Below are 21,539 nucleotides of genomic sequence, written 5' to 3' on the forward strand. Positions count from 1 at the left end.
GTATTGGTAATTAGTGACTTTCAAGGAAATTGATCTATTTAAGTCATCATATTTCTGTGTTTAACTGCTATATTCATCAATTATCTTTTTATTTATTTATTTTCTTATGTGGTGCTAAGGATTGAATCCAGTGCCTCATACATGCTAGGCACACACACTACCACTGAGCCACAACCCCAGCCCCAATTACCTTTTAAAAATGTATTTGTTGATTATCTTTTAAAACATCCTAATTCCTCTTCAGTCACCCTTTTTGATTCATGAATTATTTAGAAGTGTTTTTCAGTTTCCAAGTGTGTGGAGATTTTCTAATTCTTTTTTTTTTCTTTTCCTTTTATGGTGCTGGAGATTAAACCTAGAGGTGCTCTGCCACTGAGATATATTTCCAGCCCTCTTTATTTTATTTTGAGACAAAGTCCCACTAAGTTGCCAAGGCTGGCCTCAAACCTATGATCCTCCTGCTTGCTTCAACCTGCTGCGTTGCTGTGATTATATAGTATGTGCCATTGCACCTGGATCACTTATTTTTCTCTTACTGATTTCTATATTAACTCTATTTTGGTCAGAGAATATACTCTAATTTTAATCCTTTTTTAAAAAGCTTTATTGAAATATATTTCACATGTTTTCATTTAAAATATATAATTCAATGCTTTTTGCTGTATTTACAGAGTTGTATAACTATCACCAGTTAATTTTGGGACACTTTCATCACCTCCAAAAAGAAATTCCATACCCACTAGCACTCATTTCTCTTTTCCTCTAGGCCCCTGGTAGATCAGGCAATCACTAACCTACTTTCTGTATCTACAGATTTGCCTGGTTTGGACAACTCATATGTAGTCACTCATTGCTTAACATCAGAAATACATTCTGAGAAATGTGGTTAGGCAATTTCACTGTTGTATGAACATCACAGCATGTACTTACACAAACTAAGATGGCTATGATATCACTAGGTGACAATCCAATGGAACCACTGTCTTGTATGTGACCTGTTGTTGATGAAACATTATTGTGGCACATGACTGTATAAGAACTTACACAATAAGTGGTGTTTTGTGTTTGTCATCTTTTCTGTCACATAATGTTACCAAGATTCAACCATGTGTATTATATACTTCATTTCTTCTTTACTACTAAATAATATTTGATTATATGGGTATATCACATTTGTTTGTTCACCAAATGATGGACATTTGGGTTGTTCCTACTCTTTGTCTATTAGAAATAATGCTGCTACAGATATGGATATACATATTTTTGTATGGATATGTCTTCATTTCTCTTGGGTATATACCTATGAGTGGAATTGCTGAATCATGAGGTAACTCTACATTTAACTATCTGAAGAACTGTCAGACTGTTTTCCATAGTGGCTTTGCCATTTTACATTCCTACCAGTAGTTTATAAGGATTCTGATTTCTCTTGATCCTCACCAACACTTGTTATTATCTGACTTTTTTTTTTTTTTTTTTTTTTAGCAAAACAAAGAAAATTTATTTATAAAAAATTTATCCTGGGACTGGGGATATAGCTCAGTTAGTAGAGTGCTTGCCTTGCAAGTAAAAGGCCCTGGGTTCAATCCCCAGCACCACATAATTTAAAAAAAAATTTATTCTTATCCATAAAACTCCAATGTTGATCCAGGAAACCTAGAAATTCTAGAGTATAAAGTCAACATTTAGTGGTTTTAAAACACTAACTGACCCCTGTTTTCTCTTCTTTCTCCTTCACAGTTCTATGACTTTAATATTTGAATAGAACACTTAAAATGAACAACATTTTAGAATTCTTCAAAATAAAATAACATACCAATCTGTAATTTTAATTTTGTCTCTGTTAAAATATTTGGAAATGAAGTTTAGTATATATCCTCAATATTAACATATCACATTTAAGATTTTCTTCAAGGCGGTATTATACATTTATGATTGTATTAATTTTCAAAAATTTTGTTTCTTATTCCATGAGAGAGAGATATTAATGTTCCATGAACCCAAGGCTTTTCCATGGGACTTATATTTTTATTTTGTTTTTTTATTTGTTCTAATTGGTTATATATGACAGAATGCATTTTGACACACTGTACACAAATGGAGCATAACTTCTCATTCCTCTGGTTTTACAGTGCTGTCACATCAGTAGTGTAATTATACATGTATGTAGGGTAATAATTTTGTCTCATTCTACAGTCCTTCCCATCCCCACCCCACCACCTCTCCCCTCACTGCCCTCTGCATAATCCAAAGTTTTTTCATTCTTCCCTACCTACCCCAAACTATGAATCGGCATCAGCTTATTAGAGAAAACATTTGGCCTTTGGTTTTTTGGGACTGGCTTAATTCACTTAGTGTGATAGTCTCCAGTTCCATCCATTTACCTGCAAACGCCATAATTTCATTCTCTTTAAAGCTGAGTAATATTCCATTGTATATATGTACCACATTTTCTTTACCCAGTCATCTATTGAAGGGCATCTAAGTTGGTTCCATAGTTTAGCTATTGTGAATTGAGCTGCTGTAAACATTGATATGGCTACATCACTGTACTGTGCTGATTTAAGTCCTTTGGATATATGCTGAGGAGTAGGATAACTGGTTCAAATGGTGGTTCCATTCTAAGGAATCTCCATACTGCTTTCCAGAGTGGTTGCACTAGTTTGCAGTCCCACAAGCAATGTATGAGTGTACCATTTCCCCCACATCCTCGCTAATACTTATCATTGCTTATATTCTTGATAACTGCCATTCTGGCTACAGTGAGATGAAATCTCAGTGTAGTCTTAATTTGTGTTTCTCTAACTGCTAGAGATGCTGAACATTTTTTCACATATTTGTTGACCGGATTTCTTCTGCGAAGTGCCTATTCAGTTCCTTTGCCTATTTTTTAATTGGGTTATTTGTTTTTTTGGTGTTAAAGAGTTTTTTGAGTTCTTTATATATCATGGAGATTAATATTCTGAGGTGCAGGTAGCAAAGATTTTCTCCCATTCTGTAGGCTCACTCTTCACATTGTTGTTTTCTTTGCTGTGAACAAGCTTTTTAGTTTGATTCCATCCCATTTATTGATTCTTGTATTTTTTTCACTTTTTTTAAGGGACCTTTATTTATGTGTGGTGCTGCTGAGAATTGAACCCAGTGCCTCACACATACTAGGCAAGTGCTCTACCCCTGAGCTATAACCCCAACCCTGATTCTTGATTTTACTTTTTGAGCTTTAGATGTCTTGTTAAGGAAGTCAGTCCCTAAGCCAATGTGATGTATATCTGGGTCTACTTTTCCTTCTGTTAGGTACAGGGTCTCTGGTTAATGTCCCTGATCTACTTTGAGTTTTGTGTGGAGTGAGAGATAGGAGCTTAATTTCATTTTGTTACATATTGATTTCCAGTTTTCCCAGCACCATTTGTTGAAGAGTCGATCTTATCTCCAGTGTATGTTTTTAGTGCCTTTATCTAGTATGAGATAACTATGTTTATGTGGGTTTGTCTCTGTGTCTTCTATTCTGTACCACTGGTCTTTATGTCTGTTTTGGTGCCCAATACCATGCTATTTTTGTTACTATAGTTCTGTAGTATAATTTAAGGTCTGGTATTGTGATGCCTCCTGCTTTATTTTTCTTGCTAAGAATTGCTTTGACCATTCTGGGTCTCTTATTTTTCCAAATGAATTTCATGACTACTTTTTCTATTTCTGTGAAGAACATCATTGGAATTTTAATAGGAATTGCATTAAATCTATATAGCACTTTTGGCAGTATGGCCATTTTGACAACATTAATTCTGCCTATCCAAGAACATGGGAGATCTTCCATCTTCTAAGATCTTTTTCATTTTCTTTCTTTAGTGTTCTGTAGTATTCATTGTAGAGGTCTTTCACCTCTTTTGTTAGATTGAGTCCCCCCCCTCTTTTTTTTTTTTTGAGGCTATTGTGAATGGGGTAGTTTTCCTAATTTCTCCTTCAGAGAATTCATCACTCATGAATAAAAATGCATTAGATTTATAAGTGTTGACTTTATATCCTGCTACTTTACTGAATTTATTTGAGTTCTAGAAGTTTTCTGGGTCTTCTAAATATAGAATCCTGTTGTTGGCAAACAGGGATAGATTGAGTTCTTTTACTGTTCATATCCCTTCCTTTCTTCTGTCTAATGGCTTTGGCTTGAGTTTCCAGGACTTTGTTGAATAGAAGTGGTGAAAGAGGGCATCCTTGTCTTATTCCCATTTTTAGAGGGAATGCTTTCAGTTTTCTCCATTTAGAATGATTTTGGCCATGGGCTTAGCATAAATAGCCTTTAAAATGTTGAGGTATGTCCTACCACCCCTACTTTTTCTAGTGTTTTGAGCATGAAGGGGTACTGTATTTTTTCAAATGCTTTTTTTCAAAAGTATTTTTTCAAATCATATGATTCTTGTCTTAAATTTATGGATGTGATAAATTACATTTATTGATTTCCATATGTTGAATCAACCTTGCATCCCTGGAATGAACCCCACTTGATCATGGTGCACTATTTTTTTTTTTTTATTATTGTAAACAAATGGGATACATGAGGTTTCTCTATTTGTACATGGAGTCAAGGCATACCATTTGTGTAATCATAAATTTACATATGGTAATGTTGTTTGATTCATAGTGTTATTATTTTTTTCCCTTGCCCCCCATCCCTCCCACCCCTCTTATCCCTCTATACAGTCCTTCCTTCCTCCATTCTTACCACCCTCCTTATCCCTAACCCTAAACCTAACCCTAACCCTAACGCTAACCCCTCCCACCCCCCATTATATGTCTTCATCCGCTTATCAGTGAGATCATTCGTCCTTTAGTTTTTTGAGATTGGCTTATCTCACTTAGCATGATATTCTCCAATTTCATCCATTTGCCTGCAAATGCCATAATTTTATCATTCTTCATGGCGGAGTAATATTCCATTGTATATATATGCCACAGTTTCTTTATCCATTCATCAACTGAAGGGTATCTAGGTTGGTTCCACAATCTGGCTATGGTGAATTGAGCAGCAATGAACATTGATGTGGCTGTATCTCTGTAGTATGCTGATTTTAAGTCCTTTGGGTATAGGCCAAGGAGTGGGATAGCTGGGTCAAATGGTGTTTCCATTCCAAGCTTTCTGAGGAATCTCCATACTGCTTTCCAGAGTGGCTGCACTAATTTGCAACCCCACCAGCAATGTATGAGTGTACCTTTTTCCCCACATCCTGTCCAACACCTATTGTTGCTTGTGTTCTTGATAATCGCCATTCTAATTGGGGTGAGATGAAATCTTAGGGTAGTTTTGATTTGCATTTCTCTTATTACTAGAGATGTTGAACATTTTTTCATATATCTGTTGATTTCTTGTATATCTTCTTCTGTGAAGTGTCTGTTCATTTCCTTAGCCCATTTGTTGATTGGATTATTTGTATTCTTGGTGTAGAGTTTTTTGAGTTCTTTATAGATTCTGGAAATTAGCGCTCTATCTGAAGTATGAGTGGCAAAGATATTCTCCCACTCTGTAGGCTCTCTCTTCACATTACTGATAGTTTCCTTTGCTGAGAGAAAGCTTTTTAGTTTGAATCTATCCCAGTTGTTGATTCTTGCTTTTATTTCTCATGCTATGGGAGTCCTGTTAAGGAAGTCTGATCCTAAGCCAACAAGTTGAAGATTTGGACCTACTTTTTCTTCTATAAGATGTAGGGTCTCTGGTCTGATTCTGAGGTCCTTGATCCATTTTGAGTTGAGTTTTGTGCAGGGTGAGAGATAGGGGTTTAATTTCATTCTGTTGCATATGGTTTTCCAGTTTTCCCAGCACCATTTGTTGAAGAGGCTATCTTTTCTCCATTGCATATTTTTGACCCCTTTGTCTAGTATGAGAAAATTGTATTTATTTGGGTTTGTGTCCATGTCCTCTATTCTGTACCATCGATCTACCTGTCTATTTTTGTTACTATTGCTTTGTAATAGAGTTGAAGATCTGGTATTGTGATACCCTCTGCTTCGCTCTTTCTACTGAGGATTGCTTTAGCTATTCTGGATTTTTTATTCTTCCAGATGAATTTCATAATTGCTTGCTCTATTTCTTTAAGGTACATCATTGGGATTTTAATTGGAATTGCATTGTATCTGTATAGCACTTTAGGTAGTATGGCCATTTTGACAATATTAATTCTGCCTATCCAAGAACATGGGAGATCTTTCCATCTTCTAAGGTTTTCTTTCATTTCTTTCTTTAGTGTTCTGTAGTTCTCATTGTAGAGATCTTTCACCTCTTTTGTGAGATTGATTCCCAAGTATTTTATTTTTTTCGATGCTATTGTGAATGGGGTAGTTTTCCTAATTTCTCTTTCTGAAAATTCATCACTTATGTATAAAAATGCATTGGATTTATGAGCATTGATCTTGTAACCTGCTACTTTACTGAATTTACTTATGAGTTCTAAAAGTTTTCTGGTGGAATTTCCAGGTTCCTCTAAATATATAATCATGTCATCAGCGAACAGGGATAGTTTGAGTTCTTCTTTTCCAATTTGTATCCCTTTAATTTCTTTGGTTTGTCTAATTGCTCTGGCTAGAGGCTCAAGGACGATGTTGAATAGAAGTGGTGAAAGAGGGCATTCCTGCCTTTTTCCAGTTTTTAGGGGGAATGCTTTCAGTTTTTCACCATTTAGAATGATAGTGGCCATGGGCTTAGCGTAGATGGCCTTTACAATGTTAAGGAATGTTCCCACTACCCCAATTTCTTCTCGTGTTTTGAGCATGAAGGGATGCTGTATTTTATCAAATGCTTTTTCTGCATCTATTGAAATAATCATGTGATTCTTAACTTTAAGTCTGCTGATATGGTGAATGACATTTTTTGATTTCCGGATGTTGAACCAACCTTGCATCCCTGGGATGAAACCCACTTGATCATGGTGCACTATCTTTTTAATATGTTTTTGTATGCGATTTGCTAAAATTTTGTTGAGAATTTTTGCATCAATGTTCATTAAGGATATTGGTCTAAAATTTTCTTTCCTCGATGTGTCTCTGTCTGGCTTAGGTATCAGGGTGATATTGGCTTCATAGAATGAGTTTGGGAGGATTCCCTCCTCTTCTATTTTATGGAATACTTTGAGAAGTACTGGAATGAGCTCTTCTTTAAAGGTTTTGTAGAACTCGGCTGAGAACCCATCTGGTCCCGGTCTTTTCTTTGTTGGTAGGCTTTTGATGACTTCTTCTATTTCATTACTTGAAATTGGTCTATTTAAATTGTGTATGTCCTCCTCGTTCAGTTTAGGCAATTCATATGTCTCTAGAAACTTGTTGATGTCTTCGAAATTTTCTATTTGTTGGAGTATAGATTTTCAAAATAGCTTCTAATTATGTTTTGTATTTCAGTCGTGTCTGTTGTGATATTTCCTTGTTCATTCCGAATTTTAGTGATTTGGGTTTTCTCTCTTCTTCTCTGTTAGTGTGGCTAAAGGTTTATCAATTTTGTTTATTTTTTTGAAGAACCAACTATTTATTTTGTCAATTTTTTGTATTGTTTCTTTTGTTTCAATTTCATTGATTTCAGCTCTGAGTTTGACTATTTCCTGTCTTCTACTACTTTTGGTGTTGGTCTGTTCTTTTTCTAGGGCTTTGAGCTGTAGTGTTAGGTCGTTTATTTGTTGAGTTTTACTTCTTTTATTGAATGCACTCCATGAAATAAATTTTCCTCTAAGTACTGCTTTCATAGTGTCCCAGAGATTTTGATATGATGTTTCTTTGTTCTCATTTACCTCTAAGAATTTTTTAATTTCCTTCTTAGTATCTTCTGTTATCCATTCATCATATAATAGCATATTGTTTAATCTCCAGGTGTTGGAGTAATTTCTGTTTTTTACTCTTTCATTTATTTCTAATTTCAATCCATTATGATCTGATAGAATACAAGGTAGTGTCTCTATCTTCTTGTATTTGTAACATTAGCTTTGTGGCATAATATATGGTCTATTTTAGAGAAGGATCCATGTGCTGCTGAGAAGAAAGTGTATTCGCTCTTGGTTGGATGGTATATTCTATAAATGTCTGTTAAGTCTAAATTATTGATTGTGTTATTGAGTTCTATAGTTTCTTTGTTCAATTTTTGTTTGGAAGATCTGTCCAGTGGTGAGAGAGGCGTGTTAAAATCACCTAATATTATTGTATTATGGTCTATTTGGTTTCTGAGATTGAGAAGGATTTGTTTGACATACATGAATGCACCACTGTTTGGGGCATAGATATTTATGATTGTTATGTCTTGCTGATTTATGCTTCCCTTAAGCAGTATGAAATGTCCTTCTTTATCCTTCTGACTAACTTTGACTTGAAGTCCACATTATCTGAAATGAGAATGGATACTCCAGCTTTTTTGCTGAGTCCATGTGCATGGTATGTTTTTCCCCATCCTTTCACCTTTAGTCTATGGGTATCTCTTTCTATGAGGTGAGTCTCTTGCAGGCAACATATTGTTGGATCTTTCTTTTTAATCCAATCCGCCAGTCTATGTCTTTTGATTGATGAATTCAGGGCATTAATATTCAGGGTTATTTTGAGATATGATTTGTATTCCTGGTCATTTGACTCATTTTATTTATTTATTTATTTTTTTTTGGACACATCTTGGTTCCTCCTTTATTTGACAGTTCCTTTAGGATAATTCCTCCCTTTGCTGATTTGCTTCTTTGTTTTTCATCTCTTCCTCATGGAATATTTTGCTGAGAATGTTCTGTAATGCTGGCTTTCTTTTTGTAAATTCTTTTAGCTTTGTTTATCATGGAAGGATTTTATTTCATCGTCAAATCTGAAGGTAAGTTTTGCTGGGTATAAGATTCTTGGTTGGCATCTGTTTTCTTTCAGGGCTTGAAAAATGTTGTTCCAGGCCCTTCTAGCTTTTAGGGTCTGGATTGAAAAATCTGCTGATATCCGTATTGGTTTCCCCCTGAATGTAATTTGGTTCTTTTCTCTCATAGCCTTTAAAATTCTGTCTTTATTTTGTATGTTAGGTATTTTCATTATAATGTGCCTTGGTGTGGGTCTGTTGTAATTTTGTGTATTTGGAGTCCTATAAGCCTCTTGAACTTGATTTTCCATTTCATTCTTCAGATTTGGGAAATTTTCTGAAATTATTTCATTGAATAGATTGTTCATTCCTTTTGTTTGTTTCTCTAAGCCTTCCTCAATCCCAATAATTCTTAAATTTGGCCTTTTCATATCCCATAGTTCTTGGAGATTCTGTTCATGATTTCTTACCATCTTCTCTGTTTGGTCAACTTTATTTTCAAGGTTAAATATTTTGTCTTCAATATCTGAGGTTCTGTCTTCCAGGTGTTCTATCCTATATGTTGTGCTTTCTATGGAGTTCTTAATTTGGTTTATTGTTTCCTTCATTTCAAGGATTTCTGTTTGTTTTTTTTTCAATATCTCTAACTCTTTATTGAAATGATCTTTTGCTTCCTGTATTTGCTCTTTTAACTGTCGACTGGTGCGATCATTCAGTGCCTGCATTTGCTCTTCATTTCATCATTTGCTTCCCTTATCATGTTAATTATGTACATTCTGAACTCCCTTTCTGTCATTTCTTCTGCCATGCTGTCATTGGATTTTATTGATGTAACATCTAGATTTGTTTGAGGCATTCTCTTCCCTTGTTTTCTCATATTGTTCAGGTATCAGTGGACTGCTGAGATGTTGCAGATTTCCTCTATTGACTTATAATGTCCCTGAAGATTTCTAGTATATCCCCTCTTAGCCTTCAGTAGCCTGAAGTCTTGGAGGAAGTTGATAATGCGGTGCTCCACAAGGAAGCTGCCTCTCTAGGAGTGGTGCCTTCAGGTGGGGTACATTCCCTGCTAGTGGGCAGAGGTGCCTCCACTTGTTGACCAATGGTCAACCACAGGGGAACTAGGCTGCGGGCTGAGGCAAGGCCTGTTTGGGCCTGTGTCTCTGGTTTTACCGTCCTTGTGGGAAAACCTCACCTGGCGGGGAAGAGCCACCCGGTGGGGAGGTCTCGCTGGTCAGTTCCCCTCCTGGCGGTTCCCCTCAATCCACAACTACCACCTAGGCAGGGCAGCCTTCCTAGGCAATGTTCCCAGGGGCCCAAACCTACCTCCTAGGCCTGGGTGCCTCACCCTTCGCAGATGAGTCTCCTTAGGCTGCCTCTCCTCAGAGAAGCTGCCCACAGTCCTGGAACCTGTGTTCCACCCCTCAGCTTGTCTCTGCAGCTCTTCCACCAAGAAGCCACCTAGCTCCTGGGACCCTGCTCTGCACCTAATCGCCTGGCTATGCGGCCCCTCCTTTGGGTAACCGCTGGAGCCCCGGTGGGTTGCTCTGAAACCAAGCGTTGTGCTGAGCGGCCTCCTCTACAAAGCTCCCAGTAGTCCGTGTTCACTGCTCCAGTGGGGGGAGGGGTGTCTTGCCGGGCAACTCTACTTCACAAAGTTCCCTGCGTTCCGGGACTACCACCCTATCTGGGATGTCTCCCCAACGGAAGAGACTCACCTGGTGGCTTTGAGTTGGTCCCAAGTCTCTCAATATCTCCTCTTTTGAATCCTGAGTCCTGGAGCAACATGAAATGCAGCCACCCTCTAGTCCACCATCTTGAAAAACCTGGTGCACTATTTTTTTAAAAAATATGTTTTTGTATATGATTTGCCAAAATTTTATTGAGAATTTGTGTATCCATGTTCATCAGGATATTGGTCTGAAGTTTTCCTTCCTTGATATGTCTTTATCTGGTTTTGGTATCAGGGTAATATTGGCTTCATAGAATGAGTTTGGGAGGGTTCCTTCCCTCCTTTTCTATTTCATGGGATAATTTGAGGAGTATTGGCACTAATTCTTCTTTGAAGGTCTTATAGAACTCAGCTGAGAATCTGTCTGGTCCTGGGCTTTCCTTAGTTGATAGGCTTTTGATATCTTCTATTTCATTGCTTGAAATTGATCTGTTTAAATTGTGTATGTCCTCCTGATCCATCTTTTGCTCTATTAATATGGTGTATAACATTTATTTTTAGATGTTAAACCAACTTTGCATTTCTGGGTTAAGTCTCATATAGTCATGACATAATCTTTTTTACACGTTGTTGGATTTAGTTTCCTTGTATTTTGTTGAGTACTTTTGTATTTATATTCATAAGGGACAGTAGTTTAAAACTGACTTCACAGAATAAGTGTCAGAGTGTTCTCTCATCTTCTATTTCTATTTTATAAAGAATTGCTATTAAATCTTTCTTAAGTGTTTGGTAACATTCTCCACGAAGCCATCTCAGTGTGGGATTGTTTTTCCTATTCAGGTTCAATGTTCAGTACTTCATGTTTCTCCAGGAATTTGCTCATTTTCTTTAACTTGTTAGCATAAAGATGTTTATAGTCTTCCCTTATAATCCTATACACTCAATCAATATTGTTGATCTCTCCAAAGAACTGACTTTTGCTTTTGTTGATTTCCTTTATTTTTCTATTCTCTACTTCATTTATCTCTTCTAATTTTTTCTCTTCTTTCTGTTTGCTATGCTTAATTTGCTCTTTTCCCCACTGGTGTTTTAAGGTGAAAGGTTAGGTTACTGATTTGAGATCTTGCTTCTTTTTAAATATATGTATTTACAACTATAAATTTCCTTAGCATTCTTTCAATATCTCCCATAAGTTATGGTATACTGCATTTTATTTTTTATTCATCTCAAAGTTTTGGTATGTTGTGTTTTAATCCATTCTTTTCAAAGTATATTCTGATTTCTGTATTTTTTTTTGGACTCATTGGTTATTTAAGTAGTGTTATTTCCTTAGATTTGTGAATCCCCAATTTTCCTTCTGTTATTAATTTTTAACTTTATTTCATTGTATAATTTCACCTTTTAAAATATTTATTGAGGCCTACCATATGTCCTATCTTGGATAATGTTCCATGTGCACTTCAGAAGGATATGAATTCTACTGTTCTTGGGTAGAGAGTCGTATTGCATGTTAGATTGAGGAGGTTATAGTTTTGGTTACAGTATTTATAATGTTGTTCACAACTGCTATTTCTTTGTTATCTTTATGGTTGGTCAATCCATCATTTAAAGTGGGACACTGAATTCTCCAACTATTATTGTTTAATTATTTCTTCCTGCACTTCTGTTATTTTTTGCTTCCTGTATTTTGGGGCTATGTTGTTAGGTACAAATATATTTATAATTGCAATGTCTTCCTGTTGGATTGAGCCTTTTGTTCATAGAAAAATGTCTTTCTTTGTTTTTAAGAATAGTTTTGGTATTACAATTTATTTTCTTTATCTCAATATAACCACATGAACTTTATTACTGCTATTGTCTGCATGACCTTTTCCTGATCTTTTTCTTTTTGTACCTTTGAATCAAATGTGTCCCATGTAGTCAGTATATTTATTTTTATAATTATATCCGGTCTGATAATCTCTGCATTTTGATGTTTTTTAAAATTCAGTAACCTTTAATGTTATTGATATACTGGATTTATGACTGTCATTTTACTTTTTTGTTTTTTATATACCTCAAGAGTTTTTCCTTTGTTCTTTCTTTATTCATTTTACATTAAAATATATATATATATATATTTTTTTTTTTGTATTGGGGATTGAACCCAGGGGAGCTTTACCACTGAGATACATTCTTCAGCTCTTTTTATTTTAGTTTTAATTTTGAGTCAGGGGTTCTGCAAGTTGCTTAGGAGTTTGCTAAGTTGCTGAAGCTGGCCTTGAACTTGTGATCCTCCTATCTCAGCCTCCTTAGCTGCTGGGATTCAGGCATGCATCATTGAGCCTAGAACATTAAAATATTTTCTAACATTTTAATCCTTTTTTTTCACTATACATTTTCTAGTTAATTTCCTAGTGATTTCTCTAGGGTTTACCATGTATGTTGTGGTGTGTATGTGTGTGTGTGTTGCTGGGGATCAAACCCAGGACCTCATTGAATGCTGGTAAGCACTCTTCCACTAAGCCCCAGCCCTATCATTTATATTTTATCAGAATCTACTGAAGTTTTATACTAATTTAATTCTAGTGATACATTGAACTATTACTCATACATCCCTCTTTCCTTTTCCTCCTCTTTGTGCTATTGTTACCCATATTACAGCTATCTATATTATAAATTCACTGTTACAATTACTAGTTTCTATAATTTTATGTTCTTTAAAGAAGCTGAGAGGATGACAGCAAGCATGTGTTCACATAATTTGCTATATTAACTCTTAATTACCATTTCTGTTTCTCTTCATTTGTTCCTGTAACATAAAAAAAGTTCCAGAGAAGAAAAGATGGATGGGAAATAGCTGAGGAAAGCTTTTCCATAATTAAGGAAAACTGAAAGGTGAAGAATTAAAGATTGAGACTAAGAGGGGTAACAGAACACCAAAAAATGCAGGAAAAGGAAAGACGTAGAAGCTTCAAATTTTGGAAATTTAGATAATCTAACTGAAACAATACCAAGTATTCAAAATAATGTATTAATGGCAAATATATATAGCATGGAAATAAAATGTATGTGAAAAATGTGTTTCAAAACTAGGTATTGCATGATCCCATTTATCGTAACATATCATGTGGGGTAGGGAGAAAGAGGAGGAGGAAGAGGAAATGGGATAAGGCAAAAGGAAGATGGGCAGGAGATGGCTGGGAGGAAGACAGGGAGTGGAAGGATATAGACCAAAATGTTTACTATAGGTCATGAAATGATGAATAAATTTTATGTTAAGGTTTTAGATTACATATATTTTATCATATGTAATAAGGTATACTTGTGATAAAATAATAAACTTAAAAATTAATCCAGCAGAAATAAGCAAAAGATATGAAAAGGCAAGTCATCTATAACAAAATTAAAATGGCCCAGAAATATATACAGTTATGTACTGTCCAATGATGTTTTGATCAATGATGGACCACATATATGATGACTGTTGTATAAGATAATGAAGCTGAAAAATTCCTATTGCCTAGTGATATCAGAGCTGTTATGGCACCACAATGCTTTACTCATGTGTTTGTGGTGTTACTGGTAAAAACAAACCTACTACACTGCCAGTCATAGAAAAGTACAGCACATGCAATATATAATACCTTATAATACATGATGACTATGTTACTGGTTTGTATAATTACCGTACTACCATTTTTGTCATTACAGTGTACTACTTAAAAATTTTTTACTGTAACAATATATTGTTTATGCTGGCAGCAGCCTCATATGCCTGGTGTTTATCAAGTTTCTCGACTGCATCAAGAGGCCACATTGATACTAAGCTGTACCACCCAGGTTTAAGTACACACTACTGTTCATACAACTACAAAATCACCTAACAATGCATTTCCCAGAACATATATCTCCAATGTTAAGAAACATGGAACTTGTATATATCCAATCTGCCTAGTAATCAAAGATATGCAAATTATGATGATACTGAATTTTTAATTGATCAAACTGGAAAATAGTTTTCATAAGAAAATGCTTAGTGTTAGTAAGGATCCTAGGATATATGCTCAAAACCTTGTTGATGAAGTTATAAACATACCATTTTTCTTCTTAAAAAAATTTCTACCCCTTGTTTTTCTGGGAATATATTCTATGGAAACATAATGGATATTCCAAATCTTAGCTGTAATGAATATTACGGGACATATAGGAAAGCATTCCATGAAAAATTTGGAGTTTATGGCAATTAAGATTTAATCCAATGTCAGACATGATGGCATGTGCCTTGGCTGAGACAGGAGGATTGCTTGAGCCCAGGAGATGGTGCCCCTAGGCGACACAGCAATATCCCATTTAAAAAAAAAAGAAAAAGATTTAATACATTGAAAATAGTCTAAAATGGCAAAAAAACGTGTAAAGGAATATATGAAAAAGACCATATAATATAGTTGTTTTTCTGAATATTAGAATTATTAGTATTAAATTTGCTTTTCTTTTGCTCTTCCATGTTTTCTAAGTTATCTGTAATAGAACAATAAATTACTATATTTGAAATGAAAAAGTTACTTAAAAATAAAACAGGTTACCCTAAGAAATGGAAGCTATTTTTATTTCTTTTTTAATGCTTTATAAATAATATATCCAATATTTATATAATTTTTTGAGCTAATGTGGAGACAGCTGAGTCAATTATACTTGCCAACAGCATCAAAGATTGCATTCCCTGCATCCCTTGATAGGGAGCACAAATAATGTGCAGAACATTGTGTTGCACAAAACAGGAATTAAAAATAAAAGAGAAGGACCTATATTTCTGACTTAAACAAGAGGCACAGTAATGGGGAGAAGGAGACATAAATTCACAACTACAAATCAACGTTTAAAGTGTCAAGGAAAGGAAGAGATGATTCCAACTGGGAGAATGAGGACATGGTTTTATATACTAGTCAGCCACAATTTGCTTTTCTTCTCCAAATTTACCACTGAACCATTAAGATCACAAAAGAATTAAAATTCATAGAATCTACTCCCATATTCCATATAAATGTTTACTAATCTTACAGATCCCTCCAGACTAGCTTATGTGTCACTTCACCATTGTTTCTGTGGGTTAACAGTTTTTCTCTTGATATGGTGGGACTATGAATTCTGTGCCTGTCTCCTTCCCTAGACTGAGAGCTCTTAAGGGCAGAGATTAAGTTTAGCCCATCTGAGCATCCCTAGGTAGAATCAACTTCCATAGACATGTGTCATGACCTTTGAAGCTTTGTGCATGTGTTTAACATCTAAGAAAATAAAACATAGAAGTCATACCTGGTAGGATTCCTTTTGTCTTCCTCAGAGATCAAAAACCAAACAAAATCTGCATAGCTCATTCTTCCCTCTTTCTGTACTGTTTTTCCTCTGAAGAAAAATGCAGGGTGATAAAATTACCTGAACAGTTAAGACATAAAATAACATCCTTCCTTGGAGATTTAGTTACAAATTTTTGAAAAAAGTAGAATGCTGGGTACCTCATAAAGGGGACACTTTGTGGCCTAGCTTCCTTTTAAAGGCCTCTACGGTGGAACCAGAAGATATTTGCAAATATGAAGAAAAGAAATCTGGTTTCTCATTTGAATACAAATAATAGGATTATATATTATTACCTGTATTTAGATACAATACCAATACTTACAGAATTACTGTCTTGTATTAAGCCATGTGTGTGTGTGAGTGTGTGTGTGTGTATGTGTTTAAGGATATTATTTAACCCAATAGTGCTGCCAAATCATACAGGAAGCCTTGCTAATATGAGATTGTTATAGTATTACTGATAGTGAAGTTTTAACTCAGATTTCAAAGTTTTTCTTACCTTGTTACGGCCCCAGAAAATATCCTTTCAATAATTCTGTTTGATGATGCTAAATGTAAATAAGAAATTACAAAGGTAGTTAGAAGTATACTTCATGTAAGCAATTCTGGCAAATTTATTTTCATTTGCTACAAGCTAAACCATAACAATCTTCTATGACAAGAATATGAGTAAATTCTTTCTTATATATAATTTATACTTTTTAGAAGAAAACACATCTTTTAAACAGCAATTTTAAAAAAGAACAAGCAAATGAGTGTGCTTAACATTTGGAAAGTATTTAGTTGATCTTAAATGTATAGAATTTATATTGATTTTGTTATCCTTAAGACAAAATTTCCTCTAGAACAAGACAAATTTTATCTTAGCATTAGATTCAAGGGGAAACTGATTTTACAGCTCCTAAAACAAGGTCAAATGAAAGCAAATAAAATAATGGAGAACTGTAAAGCAGTTTTAGAAAAGAAACCAAAACACATCATGAACATATGTTTTTATGTTCCCATTCTGTAAAAGTCCAGGATATAACATAAATTTTTTTTAGAAATTCTATCTGAAAGCCTTATTTATGTAGAGAGACCATTATACCTTAAGACAATTTGTTACCTTTTTAATGACAGATGCTAAAGAATCTACAGTAGTGTACCTCATTGTGGATGCAAAACAGCCAAAGGCTGTTAAAAAAAAAAAAAAAAAAAGGAGATTGCTTAGGGTCTCAGACTTGCTCTTTTAACAAGTACCCCAGGCAATGGCATATGCACTAAAATTTCAGAACTTGTAATAAAGTTATTAGGGAGCTAGCAGCTATTGGCATCTAATTCTTCTGCATGGAGTTAGATACAGTCAACATAAAGGTACATCAGTCTGGTAGAAGAAAACTGGAATGTGTGTGCCAGGACAGCCATACCTGGCCACACACCAAAGCTTATATAAAGACCTCTAAACTTTATTGAGCACTGACTTATAGGGTTAATAATTTGTACTAGATAGAAAAAAAGAGGGGTATATAGGAAAAACAAGGATATTTAATTCCAAAGCTATGATTTTTCTTAAATCTTTTTTAACTTTGGAAGCCGTGATTCAGTTTCCTAACCCCAAAGATCATATTCCATGTTGTCACATTAAGCACAGTTGCTGATTGGAGAATTATTTACAGTTTTAGTGGTTCCTTCATTTATGTGGACCTTGGCGCCTGCTTTTTTGAACTTGGTCCCATGTACATGCATCTAGTGAGTTGCTATTATGAGAGGATTTTCAAGACTTGAAAATTGCATTTATATCAACCAAGAAGGGAGTGTTAGAGTCCATAGGGTTGTGCATGACCTCTGGAGACTGGCTCATGTATGGATGATGTGTTATGGATAATAGAAAGGTACATAGCTAATAGGGCTGATCATATACCCCTATGAAAACACTCATCTTTATGGTATTCTAGTGACAAAAATGTTATGACTACTTGATGATGGGAGGTAACAGTACTCATGTTTGTTTATCAAATAAGCACATTTGAGTATTTCCCCTTGATGTCTGCTTGGCACCTGAGAACTTGAGAAGAACTGGGCTTCTAAAATATGCAAAGTTCTATGAAACCTTGTATCATGTACAATGAGCCTTTTCTTAAGACACAGACCATTACTCACAGATACACCAAATAAACAAAATTCAATGCATCTATTTAAGATCTGTACTCTACTACATCTAAAAAGACAAAGACCAACTTTAAAAATACTGAGGAAACATTTAAATATAGAATAAGAACAATCTTATAACAGAAGAATGAATGAACATATCTTGGTGCTTAGTTAAGAGTATTCAATCAGTAGGCAATAGGTTCTAAATTTACAGTGAGCAAAAATGAAGCAAAAAGCATACTATTGTCTGATGTAATTTTTTGTTTTCTTATAAAAGCACACAAAATTCATCTTCAGAGAAAATATCTTTCTGGAATTAAATTGAAAAAGAAAAACTTTATATTCTTGAAAATAAAACTTGGCAAGGTAGAAACATTATTTTTCATTCTTGGCCTTTTATAGAAATATTATTAAATTAAAAAGTTTATAAAAGGTATGTACATATTCTCTTTCATATAGATTTACATAGGTGATCTTATTCAATATATCATCATAAAAATATGTTGGGGACTGTGCCATGTGGGCTGCGCTGGGATGGTGCCTGGCGGCCAGCCGGAAGTTGTTTTGATGACATCAGCAGTGAGGAGGTTGATTGATATAAGCACACCCAGGTGATTTATCATTGGCTGTATTCAATTAAGTCCATGCACACAATGCCTGCACAGGTGTTCCCGAGTGCTCCTGCTTGGGCCTGCTCGTTTTAACCTTTGCCGTGATAGGGCAGCTGGCTCCTCGCCTGATCTCAACTGGTGGGCCCCGCCCTCCGCCTCCTGGAGGGAATATATGCGGGCAGTAGGCAGAAGGTAAAAGGAAGCAGTTAGCAGAAAAAAGAAGCAGCTAGCAGAGAGAAGCAGCAGCTAGCAGAGAGAAGCAGCAGCTCAGATCGCAGTACGTGGGACGTACCACTAAGAAGCACCTCAGATAGATATCACCTAGTTCACAGGACGTGGGACCTACCTCTAAGAAGAAGCAGCAGAACTCTAAGAGGAAATAGATCTCTGATAAGCGTAGCAAGCCTCTCTCTCTCTAAAAACTTCCTCTAAAAGCAAAGTCTCTCTTCCTTTCAAAGAAGCCTCTCTTCCTCTAAAAAAGCAAGCAAGCAAGGAAGCAGCACAGAAATAGAAGTAGTTTATTTCCAGTCCACCTCCGATAAATACCCGCACAATTGTTGCTGCAGGTGGTAACAAATATCTGCGGGATTGTTGCCGTGGGTGGCGACAAAACTACATCACTACAAAGTCTTGCCACTTCATTAAAACTAATATGGAATTGCTTACTTACCTTCAAACTCCTTCTAAATTTGGCCTCTAAATTCAAAACAAAACAAACAAAACTTTGTTGTTTCCACTAAAGAATTATTGGCTCTGTAAAGAAATCTGATTAGACAGTGAACTTAAGAAATAGGAATACTTCATAATGAGTGAGGATAATTTATATAACTCTTCAAAATGGTTAAGTCTGAGCCTCTGCAGAATTACTCACCTTGGTCATTATATCGAGATAGATCAGCCTGGCTGATGAACAGGTCATGATCACTATCTAGCTCCCAGAATTTACAATAAATAACATAGAAATGTTCATAGGAGAAGTAATCTGTGATTTGATTTATATCCTCCTCTTCTTCTAAAAGGGCTAGAGTCTGAAAATAGTATGAACAGAAGGATTAATCACAAAATTAAGAAAAACAAGCTTCGGTCATTTTAGTCTAGCAGATTTTTGTTTTAAATTGAATTTAAAATTTTGTCTTTTGTACTAAACCAGGTACTTTTTAATAGGCAGCCTCTTACTACCTGTAATCAACAGATTCATCTACAAGCATTTACTGAGCTCTGTGATGTACTTATTAGCAAAAGGTTAAATGCTGTGGAAGATACAAAAGCAAGGAAAAGGAAGGATTATCACCAAAAGGGCTGCAGTCTCTCAGAGGTCCCCAAACTGGCAAGCACAGAACAATCACATGATAGGTTAAAATACATGGCCATAAACTAACACTGCTCTTAACTTTTCAGTTATGTGAACAATATTAAAAAGCCTTGGTATCCACATACAGTGTTTGATTTTATAATGAACTCAAGGATACCATAAGATTATTATATAAATGTGGTAACACATGGTGGTGGCCTTGCTAGAAGGCATGGTGGGTGGAGCTGCAGGACCCTGAGCTAGAAGAAACCCTGTGTTTCTTGACTCATTGTGTATCCCTAAGGAAAACATCAGAAGCAAAGATTATAAACCCACAGTTCTATAGTGAGCCAAATTAAGTGAGTAGATAAATGAACACACTTTCAGAAATGGAATATTCAAAAAGAAACCTTGAGGAATCTTAATGAATCAAAAAAAAATCAGATGGCAGAAATAAGGTCAGATATGTCAATAATCACAAAGATCAATGAGCTTAATCTCCCTAGTGAAAGACTTTTTGATACAGTATAAAACCAATCTAGAAAGAAGATCTCAGTATATGAATGTCTGTAAGAGATTACACTTACAGTAAAAAAAAAAAAAAAAAAGGGTAAATATAAAAAGGTAGTATTAAAAAGCATGGTAGTCAAATGTTAATGAAAAGGAAAATATGTATTAATAGTAGAAAATAAAATGGAATTCAAGGTGAATCATAAAGGACAGAGAGGACTGTAACATAATACAAATCCATTACTTTGATAAAAATCATTTCTTAAGATGCAGACAGAAACCAAAATGCTCTGGTAATTGAAAAAAACAATTATTAAATTATGGCAAATCTGATCAATGTAAGATTATGTAGTGAATAAAAATTATAGTCTACATAGAAACATACAAAAACCATGATGTAGTAAGTACAAAATATACTTTGCAGGATTATATATATCCAGAACTGTGCAAAATCCCCAAATCTATACATGCATATGAATGGGAATAGAAGAAAATACAAAAATGGCACTAGTTGCATTAGGGTAGTAAAATGTGGTTTTTCTTCTGTGTTACAAATTTGCTTGTAAATTATTTGTTTTATAAAATATCCCTTAATGTGTATAAAGTAGAACACTGTCAATAATAAAACACATCTCTCATCTATTGGATTATTGCAAAATGAAGAAGAAAAATGACTTCTTTTGTTGGTGAGTATGTAAGTGAAAGTTATGAACTCGGCAGGATCTATTAAAAACTGTTAAAATTGTACATGCCATGTGATGCAGGATTTTCACTCCAGTGTTCTATTCTATAGAAAATTTCTGGCTCATATACAAACTAAAGGAAAGAATAAGAGTGTTTTCTACACCACTGTAATAGAGAAAATCTGAAAATGACCTGAACATTAGCAAAGGAATATGTAATTACAGTACAGATGTGCAAGCAATAATATAGTAGTTAGGAGAATGAGAGAGATTTATGTGAATGGAAATGAAAAAACCCTTACGACATTATTAAGTGATAAAAACAAGTTAACAGAATAGTAAGTATGAATCCATATATTAGGTAAAAAAAATAACCCTCAAAATAACAGTTACACAAAACAAAACTATATACTCCATTTATGCATTTACAAGGGAATAAAACTATAGGTAATGTGGGTTCCTTCTGGGAAAGAGTGAAATGGCAGAGTAAGGACAAATAGCAACTTTTGCTTATCTTTTA

At 35.0% G+C, this 21,539-nt stretch overlaps 1 protein-coding gene across 4 annotated transcripts in view; it reads right to left on the reverse strand.

Annotated features, from left to right (window-relative positions):
• Window positions 1-21,539, reverse strand: part of Ppp2r3a (protein phosphatase 2 regulatory subunit B''alpha) — a 164,568-nt gene that overhangs the window by 35,908 nt on the left and 107,121 nt on the right. For all 4 annotated transcript variants that reach the window (XM_047564958.1, XM_047564957.1, XM_047564959.1 and 1 more), the window contains 3 exons: window positions 19,407-19,563; window positions 16,294-16,342; window positions 15,753-15,842 (listed from right to left, as the gene is read on the reverse strand). In XM_047564958.1, coding sequence (XP_047420914.1) covers window positions 15,753-15,842; window positions 16,294-16,342; window positions 19,407-19,563 — 296 coding nt within the window. The remainder of the gene's footprint in view (window positions 1-15,752; window positions 15,843-16,293; window positions 16,343-19,406; window positions 19,564-21,539) is intronic.

Source organism: Sciurus carolinensis, chromosome 9 (genome assembly GCF_902686445.1).
Source record: "Sciurus carolinensis chromosome 9, mSciCar1.2, whole genome shotgun sequence".
Lineage (NCBI taxonomy): Eukaryota > Metazoa > Chordata > Mammalia > Rodentia > Sciuridae > Sciurus > Sciurus carolinensis.